The following is a 19,500-nucleotide window of genomic DNA, read 5'->3' on the forward strand; positions in this document are numbered from 1 at the left end:
CGGGGCCCCAGCCGCGCGGAGCCAGGCCGAGGTCTCACTGCCCGGAGCCCCTCGGGCAGGGAGGCGGCAGGGGGTGGGGAGGGCGCTCGGGGGCGGGCCGGGTGGGGGCGCCGCGGAGGCCGCCAGGCTGGGGGGCTCTCTGGGCCGGCGCGGCTGCGGGCGAGAGGGCGTGTCTCTAGCCCGAGGGGACCCTCCCAAGGCGCGCGGGACTCCCCGATGGTGGTGCCGCGGCTCCGGGAAAGCTCCGGGTCTCGCCTTCGCCGCCACCGCCGCCGTCGCCGCCGCCGCCGCCGCCGCCTCGGGCGCCACCACCACCACCGCCGCCGCCGCCGCCGCCGACCGAGCCCGCGCCGAGCGTGCGCCCGGCCCGCCTCCCGCGCCCGCTCTGCTCTAGGATGCTGCGGCAGGTTCTGCACAGGGGCTTGAGGACGTGTTTCTCCCGGCTCGGCCACTTCGTCGCCAGTCACCCGGTCTTCTTCGCCTCGGCGCCCGTGCTCATCTCCATCCTGCTCGGCGCCAGCTTCAGCCGCTACCAGGTGGAGGAGAGCGTGGAGCACCTGCTGGCGCCCCAGCACAGCCTGGCCAAGATCGAGCGCAACCTCGTGAACAGCCTCTTCCCGGTCAACCGCTCCAAGCACCGGCTCTACTCGGACCTGCAGACCCCCGGACGCTACGGCCGGGTCATTGTCACCTCCTTCCAGAAAGCCAACATGCTCGACCAGCATCACACCGACCTGATCTTAAAGGTGAGAGCGGGGCAGGCGCGGGCAGCCTCCGCTGGCGCCGCTGCCCAAGGCGGAGGCTAGCCCCGCGCGCGCTCGGAGTCCAGGCTGAGTGCGCTGCCTCGCCCATCCCAAGCGGCTGCCAGGGGGACCCCTGCGGCGGACGCCCCTAGGCGCTCGCCTGGAGCCTCCTGGCTTCTTGGACCAGGACCGGGCGGGTCCTGGCCCTGCCTTGCCCACACCGCCGCCACCGCCGCCGCCACCGCCCCCCCAGCAGCTACTGCAACAGTTGGGGCGGCGGGTGGCAGCGGCCAGCCACGGTGCTGGGCTGGGTGCGCTTGTTTTTGGTCGCAGTGGGCCTGGGGGCGGGGAGGCGTTGGGGACACTGGGCCAGGAGGGACAAAAAAACAAACAAACAAAAAGACCTTCCAGAAAGTCCTGCCACTTGAGAATCAAATACTATGTCTGCTTGGGGAAATTCAAATCGCCCTCCCTCCCATGATTTTCTCCCTGCCCTTCACCCACCGGCTGGAGTATTTCAGGAAAGGTTGTTTGGAGGGACAGGGGAAGGGCAGGCGAATGGAAGAGAGAAAATGCTGTCCACCCACTCAGGGGGAAAAAAAAGAGAAAGAATCCTGGTCCCTGGGGAGCAGGGGCTGCTGCCCTCTCTCCTGGGAGCAAGTTCTTTCTCCTATTGGGTGGGGGGGTGGAGAGGTTTGTAATTCGCAGCCACTCTATTTTTCACAGAGGCACCTCTCCTCAGAATGGTTAGAACTTCTTTGGGTACTGAGGGCTCCGATTCACCTTGATTTGTGTGCATTGGGGCGCGGGGGTTTTCGGGGCAGAGCCGGAAAGGTGAGGACAGAAGCCAGGCAGTGTGGCCCAAGGAAGAAGCACCTGAAAGCGAGCAGCTGCCTGGAGGGTCACAGTCCCCCAAACACATTGCACCATTAGCCAGAGATGGGAACTGGAGGTAAAAAGTGAGATTCGAGAGGAGAACTTTCAGGAAGTTCCTAACAAAAGCAGGGGAGCCAGGACTCTGTGTGGGGAGGTGGAGAAGGGCCAACATAGATGAGAAGGTTCCATCTGAATCCCTAGTGGGGATGGTGGGGCTTGTTTACTTGCTCTTTTCCTCTGGGGAGAGGGGAAGAGGCAGTTAACTAGTTGGTCCTAGCTGAAACCTGGTGCTAATGGATGGAACGTGCTGGTTACATGGGGGTTTGCTTGTGGTCCCGTCATGGGACCAAAAGCTCATTCGATTACTTATCTCACGGGGAAATCTGCCCGAGATCCTGGGGAGAAGATGTTCCCTCCTCTTTTGCTCTACAGGTAACTCTTCATCGCTAGGGATACACTAATGCTCTTGTATTATTGCCCTCTGTTTGTTGACATGATATCAATCAGCCATCAATAATAAAGTGAATCCACTGATTAGGACTCACTGGAATTAGGACCCATGGACCAATGTGCCTCGTGAGATGTTTGAATGGCACAGAAACGATCGTATTTATTCCCTCTTCGTATTTATTCCCTCTTCACAGAACCTGAGCTGTTTGCTTGTCTCCTGATTATACTTCTGACATTGAAATTGGGGGGGGGGTTCCCCCTCGATTTGTCAGTGAACATTATGTTGACACACAGATACATACTGCTCCAAATACTTTCTCAAGAAAACATGTAGTAGATTCATCACAGGCTTTAGGAAATGATCATTTAGCAAGTCCTGGCAGTTGGAAAGATGCCTCATATTTTGATAGATGATCTACTAAATGATATTTTTCTTTGTAATTTTTTCGAGGTGATGTTTCCACTGCCCCCCCCCAACAAACCGTCACGCCACTGTGACGGGTTGTCACCGGCTACAGTCACTCTCAAGGTTAATGAGTTATCAACGGACACATCAAAGCTCTTTTCAGCTGGATATGCTCTCTCTCTCTCTCCTATTTAATTTTGATTTGTTGTGTGCAGAACACCATATCACAAGAGAAGGGTGGGCCTGGAGAGGGAGGGAGACCGCCTTGGCCTCCACATTAAAGGGCGATTTTAAAGGACAACAGTCAAGTCAGTGGATTGTTTGAAGAAATGTGAAGGCTTCTCACATTTTAGGTTATCTTGGTAAACACCAAGCCAAGCTGAACAGTGGTTTGTCATCCTTTCTAGCCAGTGGCTGTCCGATCCAGTGAGTTCATCCACTTCCTTAAAACCTGGACTTAGGAAATGGGTATTACCCTTTGATTTGAAATTCAGTGAGGGGCCTCCAAAGTGTTGATAGAAAAAAAAAAAACCCTTCCCTTTTCATTCCATTTTTTAACCCATCTTTTGGAGCCTATTTGCATATCCTTTCTTTTGTTCCCTTTCTACATCCAACCTGTATTTTGGATGGGTGTGGAACCAGGGGAGAGGAAAGTGGACCTCCAGTAGTCATGGTAATGTCATGTGGGAGGGAAAGCATGCAGTAGGTTGGTTTCCTTTCTTCCAGGAGTCAGCAGTGAGGGAATCATTGTTACTGCTGTTGCTAGCAGTGTGTTAATACTTGGTTACTGGCATCAAGAATCCCACTGAAAGATAAGACTGTACACCACACCAACCAAACAGCCCTTGCTGGTTTGATGGCATCTATTTGAAGGGAAGCGGACAAAGTATTGGTGCCCCGTTGGCACAGCCGTTAAGGCACCTGACTGCCTACCAAAAGGTTGGTGGTTTGAACTCACCAGCGCTTTGCAGGATAAAGATGCTGCAGTAGGCCGCTGGAAAGATTAACAACCTTAGAAACCCTACAGGGGCAGTTCTCCCCTGCCGGGTGGGGTCACTATGAGCTGGAATCTAATAGATGGGAGAGTGTTTGCGTTTGGACAAAGTATGCCCAAGATTTCAGGATTTTCCAGGCCCTTCTCTGAAATTGAAGGTGCCTCGGAGTCATAGTGAGCTCAGCATTGAACTGGTAACCATGAGGTCAGAAGTTCCAACCCACCAGCCACTTCCTTGGTGGCGGGGGGGAAGACCAGACTCCCTCATAAAGATTTGCAGCCCTGGAGACCCTGAAGAACACGCAGTGCTACACTTCCTTTAAGTTCACTGTGAGTCAGAATCAAACCGATGGCAGGGAATTGGTTTACCGTGAGGCCGAAGGAACAACGCCTGCTGGATTGTGTATGGTGTTCCTTTAAGGCTGAAAAGCAGACCCCATTCACTGGTCATGCTGCTTTGGGGCTACCAATGGGAGGTGGTCCTCTCTCCAGCTACTTTCTGACAAGAAAATAGACTGGGTTGAGGGCATGCCAAAAAAAGGAAAAGCCCAGTTGATTTTTCAAATGTAGTTAAGGTATTACAGCTGGGGGTGGGGGTGAGGTGTATTATCTACATTTGACAATCCAGCTGATCTAGTTTGGAGGAGCTTTTTGAAATCAGTGCATGTGATAGGCCGTTCCTTGATTCAAGAATCTGAGTGGCATCGAATTGGACCCCCAAAGGTGAGAGAGTGGTTCTCCTTAATCTTGGTCTCCTCTGAAGGCTTCGAGTCTATAAGGTAATTTTAGGCGAAAGTGGGTGGGGCCTGATGGAGCCGAGAAGGAATCAACCAATCACCTCTGAACTTCTTTACATAAAGGTAGACCCTCAAAGTCTTTATTTCATTGGAAGAATAGATTTAGTGCATTGTTACCCTTTCATAGGAAAGCCACAATGTGCTTCTTCTCAAAGCAAAATTCATCCGAGGGCTTTGGGAGCATTTGCAGATATTTCTTACAATGAGTGTTGGAAGGCTCTGCTGAGAATCGATCTGGGTTATGCTCAAGACAATACCACATATATTCCAGAAGTATCTGTGTAGAGGGAAGGGCTACTTTAGCCCAATCTTCATTACAGTGGTAGCATCTTCATCACATCTTCCAGGATATACGCCTCTGGGATGCGTACACATAGCAAATGGCTTGGGGTAGACAGGAGAAGTGCAAGTCTCCCGTTTAGCTGAGGGAGAAGCCTGCTTCTCAGCCGTTAACAACTTGCCCAGGGCAAACCTGCCAGAGCAGAACCAGGCAGCACAGTGCTCTTTTCACTCTAATTGACCTCCTCTTATGCGACTGAAGAAACCACTTGAATGATTTAACAACGTTGACTTCCAAATGATGTATAGTTGACCGAGTCTTATTTTCCACCCCATCCCATTGCCCTCACAGTGGTAATGGAATCATAAGGGCATTTTCTTGATGAATTCTCTCTAGTGTCAGTGAAAATCCACAGTGAGTGGATAGTAGTAACGCCTAAGATACTTGTCATTAGCAATGTTCGCCCTGTGCAGGGATAGAAAGGCTCTTTCACTGGGAGTGTTCTGTATGCAATCACCTAGGGATTTCCTGGTTGAGCTGAGTGCTGTTCATGGCAGGGACTGGGTGGCTTCAACGCCAGTATCTCACACAGTCCCTGGCACATCGTAGGCCCCCAATAGATACTTACTGGACACATGTGTGCTAGTTTAATCCGACATTTATGTCATGGGTAAAGAAGGTTCCATAGGAGCTACTTTGAAAATGTATTTCCACAAAGACATTTCTATTTTTCTAACTTCAGGGGCAGTTTTGTAGGCTTCTCTTTTTCCAAAGTATTCCGTTTGGAATTTGGGTAAGGGTAAGAGTACTTGGTACGACAGCCTCTTCTTTGAAAGAAACTCATGGGATAGTTTACTCTGAGCAAGTCACTCACATACTGGGGGAGATCTCTCTTTGTATTCAGATACTGAGTTGCTAGGCCAGGTACGCGTTTTAAGTTCAAATAGATTCGATAGAATGGAGTTGCACAGCCAAGTCAATGGAATTAACAGGAAGAACAGTGTTCTCTCCAGTTCAATGAGACCATGCACTTCTCCTGCCTACCCCAAGCTGGCAACTACATTTACACATGCACCACAGGTTTGAAGCCAAGAACATCAATCACATTTAATTCAGACTTTTCAAGATGGGTAACCTGACTGCTAGCTCAAGAGTCCTGAAGATCCAGGAGGTGGACCAAGATTTACAGGACTTTTTTCAAGTACAGTTTTAGCACACTTTTAATCCTTCTGGGACTTGTCATTACTTCTTCCTCTATAGCAGCAGTTCTCAACCTGTAGGTCGCGACCCCTTTGGAGGGGCTCAAACCCGATTCATAACAGTAGCAAAATTACAGTGATGAAGTAGCAATGAAAATGTTATGGTTGGGAGGGTGGGGGTCACCACAACATGAGGAACTGTATTAGGAAGGTTGAGAATCACTGCTCTATAGTCTAGTGGTCAGCAAATGTCGGCTTATTCTCCAGCTAGCTAGTAATGGGTTGTTTTTTTCCCCACATTTTAAAAAGGCTGTTAAAAATAATAAATAAACTCAAACAGCAAGGAAGAATGGGGATCCTAGAATGTGGCCCACAAAGCCTAAAATAAGCATGATCTCTATGGAAAAAGTCCCAATGCTGTGCTATTCCCAAACTCCTGCAGTGGTAAGATTTCAGGCCACTGATACTGTAAAAATTATCTCTATGGCATGGTTCTAAAATGAGAGCAATTTTGCACCCAGAGGACTTTTGACAATGACTAGAGTTGTTTTTGTCTGTCACAAATGGGGGTGGAGGGTAGGGGGGTGCGTTTTACTGGCATCTAGTGGACAGAGGTGGGGACTGCTGCTCAGCATAACAAGATGAACTGAACAGCCCCCACCTCGCAACACAGAACTACCCTGCCTGGATTTCAATCAATAGTATAGAAGATGAAACACCCACCTCTATGAGTTTGTTTCCTCTGTTTCTGGTTGGATTCCACCCCCGCCACCCCCACACACACACACCTCATTTGCCTTTATGATGCCAATGAAAATGCCAATGACAAGGTCCCATCCAGATGGCCTTGAGCTCTTTGATCAGGGACACGTTATGACCTCTGAGAAGACAATCTTTGACAATTGGATAGAGAGGAGACTTTCCAATAACCTTCCCTGAGGTGCAGTTATCTTGCTATCTCTGAAACTCTCATCTTTGTGGTCTAAATGCCACTTTAAAGGAATGCCAGGAATTGAATGCAATTTAATTGCTTGAATGGCAGAGCTGCTGAATTGACCGTGGCCTCTAAGACGTGTCAATGACGAGCGTGCCCATCAGTAGACACCTGGAGTCTCCCATGTACAGCACTTGCACCCACTGGCCCCACTTCCCTCAGCTCCCACTGGAGGAAGACCCCACTAGAGATGGTGCTTGCTTGCCTTGTCCATGTACTTGCCTTTGTGAGTATAAAATAGCAAAAGAAGAGCATACATCCAAAGATCATGGAATCAAAGTACCTTGGGTCTAGAAGGGACCATAACGGTCAGTAGGCTCTGGTGCCAGAATTTTCTCTTACAGTCTCAGGCTGCTCTATGTGGTGGTGGGAGCTGTGGCACCTCTGGCAGCCCAATGGCTTGAGTGAGTTATTGTCTCTGTACGAGAGAGTCTTGGAACGAAATGAGCGCAGGAGAAAAAGGGCAGCATTTGTGCATCTGCTGAACCGAAGCCCATTGACTTTAGCACATTATTTGTGCAGTAGGGGGAAATGAAGGAGAGATCCAGCTGCCTTTCCATTCTCTTTTCATTTCCTCAAAGCTGGGTCCCACTCATCTACGCATGGAGGAGCTCATTCTAGGGTAGACTGATTTTTGAACATGTTTTATCTGTGGAACCGTGCATCGATGCTGATTCATAATGATCCTATAAGACAGGACAGAACTGCCCCTATGAGTTTCTGAGACTGTCAAACTTTACAGGAGTGGAAAGCCTCATCTTTCTCCCTGGATGCGGCTGGCAGTTTTGAACTGTTGACTCTGTGGTTAGCCGCCCAGTGAATAACCTACTACGCCACCACGGTTCCTCAAACACCTACCCCCACTTGATTTGTACAGATTTAGGGAGTAAACTTTCTCTTCCTCTTACAGATAAACATTTTGAACAAACTAGTTAAGACAGTCCCTTTCAGCTGACATTTAAGTACAATGCCACTGTGAGAGAGAAATCCATGTTTTAAAAACCTCGGCTTTTTAATTAATTGGCTTTTTAATTACTGCTCTATTAGAGTTAGGGAAATATGATTATCTTTTCAAATAAAAGTGAAAAGAACAAACTCTAAGACTTCTCAGGATTAACCAGCACTACAGGCCTTGTAGAGTAGGTGTGCATTTAATCCAGGGTAGGTAAATCTATAATGACCTAGGGGCATGGCAGGGGAGGGTGGGGGGCAGAATGGGGAGCTAACGATGAGGAGTAAGAGCTAGAAGAAAATGTTCTGAGATTGGGGTGATGATTGCACCCCTCTCCTTAAAACGATTGAATGATTAAACTGTAGGCTATGTGAAGTATATGCCAATAAAACGATTTGAAAAAAAGATTTATTCCATAAGCAGGAAACATTAGATGCTAATTACAAACGAAAAGAATAGGTGAGCATTTCACTGACCGAGAAATATGCAAGCGAAAGTGACGTCGTTCACTATCTAAGAGATTACAGCATCTCTCAGTTCAGAAGCTCAGAAACTGCTAGATGTTGGTGATCTGATCAACTTTGCCCTTGTGGGAAGCACCAGATGGCACCTGACTCCGGGGCTCGGTGTAAGTTCCAAATGATTCTTGAGCTAGGCTTGAAGCAGGCCTTTGAAGTCACCTGCTTGGTAGCACATCACAGCAAGCAGATCTGTCCGCTGCACTGCCTGAGCTGCCACCACATCCCTGGAAGGCCATGGACCTTCCGGGGAGCCCTGCCAGACTGATTTAATGACCAGCAGGGGAGGTGAGTAATGGCTAACCTTTAAAAGATGGGGGTGGTGGAAAGGGGGATCAACACTTATTATTTCCTATGGGAAGCCCTGAATCATATGTCCTTGCCTTCTACTGTAGATTTCCTATTTTAAACAAAAGAAGACACTGAAGGAATAATCTATTTTTGTCTTCTTGCTCTCGAAGAACTCCTCACGAATATGGTTTCTGCTATTTTAAGAGGTCCCCATTGCTTGATTTTCCACTTCAGGTTGAATCTGCAGGTTCCCAGTACACTGGAGATGAGGGTTGAAATGCAAGTGGTTATGTTGGAGGTGGAGACGGGGTAATATCAGAAAACACCAGTAGGGGAGTGGGTAATAAAATCGGAACAACAAGAAGTCCACCAAGGGGGTGTGATCAAACAAGTGTCCACTGTGGGCAACAGGGAGCTCGGGGAAAACAGTGCAGAGCCTGTGTCCATGTGACCCCCCCCCCAGGGGCAAAGAAGCTGCCAGGTGTCAGCCAACTCCCCATCCCTGGTGGCTTGCTCCAGCTGCTCTCCAGACTACACATTGTCTGCTGTGCGTGCCTTGACATTTCCAAACACTGGGCCACACCCGTACTCAGATGGAAACATGCAACATTCTTTTTTTTAAAACAAGCCAACCCAGATGATCTTCCCAATTCTAGGTTCACGATCAAAGAGATCAATATTCTGATGTCACTCAGCCTTTCTCTTGGTAAGAGGGGGGGCCCCAGATTAGAAAATGGATCCTGCTAAGAGATTATCTTAAAAAAAATTTTTTTTTAATCACACCAGTACAAAATCGGGAAGCCTCGGGTGAGTTGAATGAACAAACTAGACCTGCTCCTTCAGGTGTGCATCCAGGAGGTTCTCCTGCCATCCTGGGGGTTGCAGGGTTACGTTTACGGTCTTGCCCTCACGTGGCATCTGAGCCGGTGGGCATACTGAGGGAAGTGTATTTGATAGCTCTGGGGTTTCATTGTGGATGCAAACCACCTGGGCCTTTTGTTCACATACAGACTCGGATTCAGCAGGTGCAGGTTAGGACCCACAGTTCCGCATTGCCACAAACCGTGAGGATGCTGCTGCTGCTGCTGCTGCTGCTGCTGCTGCTGCTGCTGCTGCTGCTGCTGCTGCTGCTGCTGCTGCTGCTCGGAGTATCACACGGGAGTGGCAAGGCTCAAATTTAGCTGTGGCCAAAAGAACATTGGATTTAGTCAGGAAAGCTTAAACTCCAGTTACTTCTAAATCTGGGACTTTGGGCGAGTCCCCACACCATCCTATGAAGCAAATTCCTCATTCACATAGGGTCTGATAGCACCACTTCCCCCCCCCCACATCCACTTCCGGTACGGATACAAGGTAATGAGGTTTGGGAAGGCTCTATGTCAGAGGTTCTCAACTTGTGGGTCGCAACCCCTATGGGGTCGAACGACCCTTTCACAAGGGTCGCCCAATTCCTAACAGTAGCAAAATGACAGTGATGAAGTAGCAATGAAAATAATGTTAGGGTTGGGGGGTCACCACCGCATGAGGAACTGTATGAAAAAGTCTTGCCATTAGGAAGGTTGAGAACCACTGCTCTGGGTGGTCCGAACCTTCCATATCGGGTGTTGTCATTATTACCATTTGCTTTGAAAATGACTGGCATTTCCTCACATGTGCCAGCGCTTTCTGAGCCCATTATTGCCTGTTGAGTAAATACACGTGCAGGCTTTTCCCCCCCTTTGATCCACCAGGCAATAATGGGTGTTCAAGCGACATTCCCAATACTCAGATTGGCAATTCATTGGTCTTTCATGACTCCATCTGAGTCATTCCAGATGATTGGCTTCATCCTGCTGCTGAGAACACCGCTCTTCCTCCTGCGGAAAGTTCTTAGCAGGCAGAGCTGTCAGTGGGTGGATTGCATGCCGGCTCACCCAGGTGGGTTCTCCGGGGCTGACCCTCACCTTTATGCTTGGCAGGGCTATACAGGAAGCCTTTACTGTCTGCTTTGGGAAGGGTCTTTGCATTTAAAATCTCTCAGAGGCTGCGAGCTCTGGCTTGAAGGTTCTCCTGGTGGTGCTGTGAGTCAACCTCCAAAGGGATTCTCTAGCAAGTTGGCGAAAGAAAGGAACCACGTGACACAGTGGTTATGTTCTCAGCTGACGGAAAGTTGAGGGCCAGGCAAAAAAGAAGAGTTGAGGGCCAAGCAAGATGGATTGACACAGTGGCGGTAACAGGGGGCTCAGACATAAGCGTGATGGCTCAGGACTGGGTGGTGGTTCCTTCGGTTGTACATAGGGTTGCTATGAGTCGGAACCAGCCGGAAGGCGCCTATCGACAACAACCGAAAGGTCAGTCATTAGATCCCACTGGTCACTCTGTAGCAGAGAGAGGTGGCAGATTAGTCCATGAAGCTGTCTGGGGCAGTTCTCTTCTGCCCTATAGCGATGCTATGGGGTCACATGACCGCAACAGATTTGGGCTTTGGTTTGGCTTTAGGGGGACAAGTTGTGAATTCTCCTCACTCACTTGAGTCAAATGACTACAGTGTTTCCCTGGGAACATTTGCTGACCTAAGTAGATCTGCATGCACTTCAAAGAGGAGAGTGTCATCAAAATTGCCAGAGATCAGGAGAAACGGGCAAGAGCGATCATCGGAAAACCCTTTGAGACTGTGAAAGAATGTAAAAATATTGCTGACTAGGGTTTGATCATTTAGGTCAGTGTACTCCCTACCCCCCCTCTCTATCTATCTATCTGTGTGTATATATATATATACATATATATACATATATATACATATATACATATATATATACACACACCGATAGATAGATATCCTGCTAAAGGTCCTAAAAGTCATCTGCAATTGTTTAAGCTCCAAATCAAAAACAGCAAATAAAATCCCTCTGTCTTTCTGGTTCTTGCTCCCTAGCCTCTTCACACAAAACTGACCTCAGTGGAAGTGAGGGCAAGCGAATTGGCCAGGCTGCCCCTCCCGGACTGGGCTTCAGAATCCCCTGGGATTGCAGGAGCAGGCTTATTCTCATTCCGAACACCCAGGTGTGGCCTGGGGTTCCACACCTCTGCTTCCTGGGAAGGCTGATGCTGTTGACCTGAAAACCCCCACTTCGAGTAGAACAGTGGCTTAGCGCTGAACATTTGGCTTTTCTGACCCATGGCCCATTGCCCATTGCTTCGCAAAAGCAGCCTTCCACAGCCATCACCTGGGGGACATGCTATAAGACAGATTTCTAGGCCCCAGTCTTGGTGTTTCTGATCCCCTTAGTCTGTGCTTGGGCCTGAGATTTTGAATTTCTAACAGAGTCCCAATGGGGGGTGCTGCTCCTGCACCCCAATGTAAGAGCCAGGACTGTCAGGCCACCTAGTCATCAGTTAAATGCACTCTTGTCCTATAGATGCCAGCGAGACAAAGGTGATTTGCTCAGCAGGCAATTTTGAACAATGTTGTCATGGTTGTGGTGCAAAGGGTCCTCACCATATATATAAACCAAACCCACTGCTGTCCAGTTCGTTTAGACTCCTATAGACAGAGTAGAACCGGCCCTGAGTGTTTCTCATGATGTAAACCTTTACGGGAGCAGAAAGCCCCCTCTTTGTCCTGCAGAGCCCCTGAGCAGGTTCAAAGTACTGACCTTGTGGTTAGGAGCCCAATAAAGAGCCACCAGGGCTCCTACTACATACATAGGAAACTTGAAGTTTGCAGTTTAATGCAAAAATATTAAACAGGGAAGGAAACTTAGTGGTGTAAGCATTGGGCTACTAACTGCAAAGTTAGCTGCTCAAACCCATCAGCTGCTCTACGGGAGAAAGAAGAGGCTGCCTGTCCTGGTGAAGACTCACAGTTGGAAACTCTCCGTAGGGTCACAGTGAGTCACAATCTACTTGATGGCAGCAGGCTTGGTTGTGGCTATTAAAAAAAGGGCGTGCTCACTGCTGGGGTTTAAGACAAAGGGGCTAGCTAGATAGAGAGAAAAAAAAATACGATTTGCACTGCCATGGAGTCAATGCCAACTCACAGTGACTCCCTGTGGGTTTTCCGAGACTGTTAACTGTTTACAGGAGTAGAAAACCCACTCTTTCTGCAGTGGAGCTGCTGGTGGTTTCAAACTGCTGGCCATGTGGATCTCAGGCCACTGGGTAACCACTACACTAAGGACACCCTAAAACGGAGGAGGAAAGATCACACACACACACACACACACACACGATGCTATTTCCATCGCCAAAGCTTCCTTTCTTCCAAAAAGACTTTCCATACAGAGTCACCTGCCATTTGCCTTGCACGAACTGCCTTTAAATCCAACCAGAATACACAGCAGGGACAAATAGAATCTGCCTGTTGTATTTTCCCGACAGGGCCTCAGCTCTGACTGTCAAAGGTGAGGTGTCCCCAGGAAAGGCCCTAAGTGCTAGTTTTCAGTATCAGCTAATGTTTGATCTCGGTGCTGCTAGATAGGAGTGAAAGGCTGGGATGAAGTTCAGTAAGTACTAGCTTTGCCAGAGTGGAATGAGTGGGTACTTCAGGTCCCCAAAGCCCTGTGTTTATGTAACCTCATGGTTTATATCCTCCAGCACAAAACTTTGAGGTTCTAAAATGATACTCATGCCATGTGGATCAAGTTGCTCTGCCTCCCTGGTATCTCAGTTTTCTTACCCATAAAATGAGGTCAACAATATCATTTTCATGGGGTTGTGCAGATAAAGAAGAGATCATGTTTGGGGGGGTCTTTAGAAAATCATATAACAGATGGAAATAAATGATAATGGAATTTTTCTACACAATTTCTGAAATATGTATACAAACAGACTTCCTAAATTAAAATGTACCTAGGGCCACATAAATCTCTCACAATATGTGCTCTGAGCATACATCCACTTGAGACAAGTGAAAAATCCCCTAGGGGTTTTCAGGAAAGAAGAATAAGCACCTTTGTCACCCCGGCAGCATGTTCTGCATCACCATGTCCTTTGGTACAAAAATGCCATTGCAGTCAGTGAGGGCCTTTTATTAACCAGAAGCTTTACTGGCATGACCTCATCCCCTAAATGATGTAACATCGTGTCATTCTATAGTTTTACTTTAAATGACCTGAGGAGACTAAGAAAGAGCATTATCTAATCATCCACTGTCTACATACCTAAAACCTTAGATCCATACTGTCCGATGCAAAAGAAGATGGCATCGTGAGCTACATACTGAGCTGCTTAAATAAAGTCACGGGTTTGAACTCACCAGCCACCACGCACGTTCCCGGGGAGAAAAGTGAGGCTGCCTACTCTTGTCAAGCTTTAAAGTCTGAGAACCCCACAGGAGTTCTACCTTGTCCTATAGGGTCTCTAAGAGTCAGAATCAACGTGAAGACAGTGAGTGTGAGTCTGATTCATAAGGCACAAGCCACTTCTCAAGTGCCCCAGAGTTACATATACCAGTACTGGACCATTTAGATACAGAACATTGTCATCCTTACAGAAAGTGCTACTGGACAGTGCTACTTTTCAGAGATGAAATTATGGGTACATAACTGAGAACATATAACGAATAAGTGATGGAACTAAGATTCATACATGGCTCTGGCTTGTCATGCATCATGTTTAAACCAACCATATCTGATTGCCATGTAAGAAACAGAGATAGATGAGTCAGATCCTTGCAGCCATGCTGATTGGTTTAGTGGTGCTAGCAGACATGTGATCCTGAACTATAGTGCTAACACAGTGGAATATATTGGTCTTGGTAGGTGCCATCCTTGCCTGGTTCTGCACCGTCTTCACAATTATTGCTATATTTGAGCCCATTGTTGCCCCACAATATCAGTCCATCTCATTGAGGGCATTCCTCATTTCTCTGCCCCCTTTTTCTTTGCCAAGTAGGATATCCTTCTTTAGGGGCAGATCCCTTCTTAAAACACATCCAGAGTGTGTGAGATACAGTTGTGTGTGCTATCCTTGCTTCTAAGGACATTCTAGTTACACTTCCTCCAAGATAGATTTCTTCATTCTACTGGTAATCCATGGTACATTTAATATTCTTGGGCAACACCCTAATTTAAATACATTAATTAGTCTTTGACCTTCCTTTTTGATTGTCATTCTTTCATATGCATATGAGGCCATTGATAATCCCATGGTTTTAGTTCAGCACATTTTAGTCCTCAAAGTGATAACTTTGCTCTTTATATATCTTTAAAGACATCTTTTGCAACCAGTAACCCAAAGCAATTCATCATTTAATTTCTCGACCACTGCTGTTTCCGTGGGCATTGGTTGTGAATCAAAGTAAAACAAAATCCTTGACACACTCAATCTGTTCTTTGTTTATCATGATATTGCTACTGGTACAGTAAGGAGGATTTTTGCTTTCTTTATCATGAGGGGCAATTCACATTAAAGGCCGCCGCCCTTTGATTTCCATCAGTGTTTCAAGACGTCTTCATTTTCAGCAAGCAACATCATTTCATCTACACATTGTAGCTTGTTCTCAAGTCTGCCTCCAGTCCTGATGCTGTGTTCTTCTTTATATAGTCCAGCTTTTTCTCAAATTATTTTTTCAGTATACAGATTAAATAAGTATGCTGAAAAGATACAATCTTGCCAGATATGGCAGCAAAGTAAACTTACTTGTTATGGTTCTTCTTCCCATAGTTTTTGTAACTCCCACTAAATGGGAGCATGCAAATAGGGTGTGTGAAACTCTAAAGGAGGAGAATGATCAGTTTTGCCATTTCACTTGGTATTAAGTGAACCACCTTAGAAACAGGTAGAGAAAATCCCATGACCAGCAAGAAAGAAGAACAAGGATCCCTGCATTGAAAGACAGCAGAGGAGCAGCTCTGAGACCAAGAGAGGAAACAAAGGAGCAGCACTAAGCCTATGAGACATGAGGCAGAATAGTGGGTTTGCGGGCCTACTGAAGAAGTAAAACTGAGGCCCTTTGGGCAGGAGGCTGGCTTGCAGAGTGGAGTGCCCTTTGGGCATTTATCAGCATTAAAGGAGTTCTGTAACGCCTGCCTGAGCAGGGCAGGGGCCAAGGGCTGCGTAGCTGAGAAGACAAGGGCCACAGAGTGACATGGCTACTAGCCTGAGAAGAGGTACTATGGACAAAAGAACTGTATCTTTTAATCTTTTGTGGCCTATTAGCTTTCCTGATAGACTCCATAATCACAAGTCTTGTCTGAGTTCTCTGTGGCTGTTACAATAAATTGTCAAACTCAGCAGCGAAGTAGAGTGCTGTTGGAAGGATGACTGTTGTCAGAATAAGGTAAAGAATTTTGGAGAGTGGAAGTATGAGGGTGTATGAAAAAATAGGAATTGTGCTGAGCAGAACAGAACTTTTGGAGTATGCATTTTTCCCCTCTAAGTGAACATTGAGCAATTTGCTCTAACTTAGAGCATCTAGTGCCGTCACCTGGGAAGGTTCTCTCTGGTCACAGTGGATTTTTGTCATAAAAGCAGTTTTGCTCAAACCTCAATTTTTTTTTTTTTTGGATGGCTGATTTAAGAGAACAGCATGTGACTGTGAAATTTTGTTTCCTGCTCAGGGAAAAATGCCGCAGAAAATGTCGTGATGCTGAACACAGCTTACAAGGACAGCGCTATGGGAAAAACTCAGTGTATGAGTGGTTTTCTCATTTCAAAAAAGGTTATATGTCATTTGATGACAAACCTAATTCTGAACAGATGAAAATGTTGACTCGTAGTACATTTCAATTTTGCTCCGTCAGGTCAGACTGTTAATCAAGCTTTCTATTTAAAGTTTCTGAAAAGATGGCATAACAGTGTGTGTGGGGGGGGTGACACTGATTTTTGGCAGACAAGGGACTTGTTTTGCCACCACAACAATGCACCTGTTCACATAGCCATCTCAGAGTGCCACTTTGCGGCAAAAAAAAACCCAGCATATCTCTCTTGCCCCACACACCTTACTCCCCTGACCTCGTTCCCTGTGACTCCTTTTTGTTTTGTGAATGAAAAGGGACATGGAAGGACAAGGATTTGATGATGCAGAAGAGGTGAAGAAAAAAATGAGGGAGGTGCTGTTATCCATCCAACCGATGAGTTTGAAAAAGGTTTCCAATAATGGAATCGCATATTTGAGCGCTGTATTAAGTGTAATGGGGAGTACTTTGAAGGTTCTAAGATTGTTTTGTAAAAAGAAAAAATGTAAATACATAGCTTTGAAAACAAAAGTTATTTTCTGTCAGGGGTGGTATCCCCTAGTATGTCTGACCTCATCCTCAAAGGAATCATCCTTGGGCAGATACAGAATTGGAATTTCCTTCTCCCTTCTGTAGCCAGAAATCAGATTTGACTTCCATATCATTTTTTCACACACTTTTCCTAATCATAACCAATGCAGGATTTCCTTCTTCTATTCAAACAACTGCCTCCTGGCCTATGTGCAGGAGACAAAATGGAATCCTAAAATACTTGTTTAAAACAAAGATGGTAGGAAAAGAGGGAGGAAAGAATAAATGCAATGAAAACAAAACAGTTACAAATATGACAGGTATCAATCCAACTATGACAACAATCGCTTTACATGTGAGTGGTCTAAATACACAACTAAGAGACAAGAGTTTGGCCTCTCTTAATGTATTAAAAAAATAAAAAGATCTAACTGCATGCTACCTATAAGGAACCCACTTAAAATGTAAAAACCCACACATGGTTAAAAGTGATAAAGATATACCAGGCTAACACTGGTCGAATGCTGGAGTAGTTACATTAATTTCAGACAGAGCAGGCTTCAGAAAAAGAAACCTATTAGGAATAAAGAGGGAAATTACATGATGATGACGGGATTAATTCTCCAAGAAGCCATGACAATCCTAATGCATCTTAACAAATGAGCATAGAAACACATGAGGCAAATGCTGATAGAAAAATAAATTATACTTAGCGATGTCAGCATCCTTTTCTCAATGATTGATAGAGTTGGTTCCAACTCATAGCAATCCTAGCGACAGACTAGAATTAGCCCATCGGGTTTCCAAGGCTGTAATCCGCATGCAAGCAGACTGCTACATCTTTCTTCAGTGGCGTGGCTGGTGGGTTTGAACCACCATAACTCTCACCAGGGCTCTTTTGATAGGTCATGGAGGACTGGATAATAGCTCATGGATGTTCCACATTATAAGGAGAGTCATTATACTACACTTGTAAGGATAACTTAGAGAAGAAAGGCATTGGAGATAGAAGGATCCACTTTTCCACCCAGGAGGCCCTTGTAAGTCTGTACTATAGACCTTAAAAGCAAGAGGCCTGGGCTAGGATAGCGGTAGGAGAAGAAATGGGGGGCTAGATTAGACCAATGTGTCCCAAACTGCGTTTTGGAAAGGTTCCTTTCATGAACCAAAATTTTTAGTTCTGTGGCCCAGTCTTCGGGATATAATACCTGTGGTGTCCACACATTGACTCCTCATTTCGAATGCAATGTTGTCTACTACAGGTGCCACACTGTTTCTCTGTAAATGGATCTGTGTGTGTTTAGCTTTGTTTAGCTCAGCAGTTCTCAATTTATGTATGAGTACTTTTCACTTGGGTGACCACTCAGAGTCACACCCCAAGGAATGAACGTGCTTCAGAATACACGCTGGAAACAATAGCTCCAAAACAGGGAGATGGGATCAGTAGGTCTTGGGGTTCATTGGATCTAGGTATAGACAAAAGGGAAAAGGTGATGTTAGCTTAGTAGTTCTCCAAATGCATCTGTAGAAAGAGGATGACGCTGTTAATCATAGCAAGGAAGCAGGTGGAAGAACCAATTTGGATTTTTTTTAAATTCAGCTGTTGGATCTCAACAAGTTGAAATCCTGACAAAACTGCATTTTGAAATCTTCAGTAGACAGATGGAATTCAGATCTGGAGTTTGGAAAAGAATTGAGGTTTTTTTTATGTGGATTGAGGATTGGTTAGCAAAGACGAACACAGTCCTGGGTGTGTCACTCATTGTCCAAGGAGCGTTCACTCGATTACAAGATCATCAGATTCAGAGAGTCTTGAGAAATACCAAGTGTACAAGGTAGCCAAAGGTAGTGGAGTCAGAAGGACCTTGAGAAAAGCAAGGTGTGGGGTAGGAGAAGAGGGAAACTAGTCATGGAACTCATCCAGGGAGAAGGCGGGGGTTCTCTGATACCACAGGTTCGTGGAGCACCTTTTGTTTGTCAGGTACATAATAGAGGATGCAGTGCTGAATCATACTTAATGGACCCTACTGGATTTCCATGAAAATCTCAATTTATTAAACATCTCAAGATATCTTAAGGTATTTTTAAAGTACTATGTATTTATTGAGAAGTTAAAGAAGATCAGTATAAAGCCATTGGATTTATCTGCCTCGAAGTTATTGTTCCATTTTTCTTGAGGGCTAGGCTGCAGTCTAGACTGGAGTGGTTTGAGAAGTCGAGGACGAAGTGAAAACATTGAGTTAGCAAACATGAATCACTTAAAGTGTAGCTGGATACTGCAAATGTAAAGGATCTTTAAAGAAAGGAACATGGAAGGAAGTTGGGAAAGAAGTGGGGTCAATCAATGCTTTTGTAAATATAGGAATTACTTTTATGTTTCAAAGTTCTTGGGGGAGAAACTAGTAGAAAGCAGCTGATGGTGTGGGAGAAGAAGGAATACTAGCACTAGAGAGAAGAAAATGAAAGCCAGATCACAGGAGGGGAAGAGGGGATCTTATGGCACCAGGTTGAGGGTCATTCCTATCTGATGTCTTGGGGGTTTCTGCACTATAGAAAACAAGGTCCACAGTTGAAAGGTGGTCTTTTCAAGTGCTAAAGAAAGCCCAGTTGTCTGTATTCTTTTAAGCTCCCTAGGAGATTCTAATGTACAACCAGACTTGAGAACTACTGCTGGGCAGAAAAATGGGTAATCTTAAAACTGTATTAACCAGCTCGTGATAATTGCACAAATATGCCCTAAAATCACACACACGCGAGTGCATGTAAAATGGTAAAATTCAAATAAAGTCTGCAGTTGAGTTAATAACATTT

General features: G+C 46.2%; 1 protein-coding gene across 1 annotated transcript in view; it reads left to right on the plus strand.

Moving 5' to 3' along the window:
- The first annotated feature begins 395 nt into the window (after positions 1-395).
- Positions 396-19,500, plus strand: part of PTCHD1 (patched domain containing 1) — a 68,598-nt gene continuing 49,493 nt past the window's right edge. The window contains exon 1 of the mRNA XM_075539196.1: positions 396-746. Coding sequence (XP_075395311.1) covers positions 396-746 — 351 coding nt within the window. The remainder of the gene's footprint in view (positions 747-19,500) is intronic.

Source organism: Tenrec ecaudatus, chromosome X (assembly GCF_050624435.1).
Source record: "Tenrec ecaudatus isolate mTenEca1 chromosome X, mTenEca1.hap1, whole genome shotgun sequence".
NCBI classification, from domain to species: domain Eukaryota; kingdom Metazoa; phylum Chordata; class Mammalia; order Afrosoricida; family Tenrecidae; genus Tenrec; species Tenrec ecaudatus.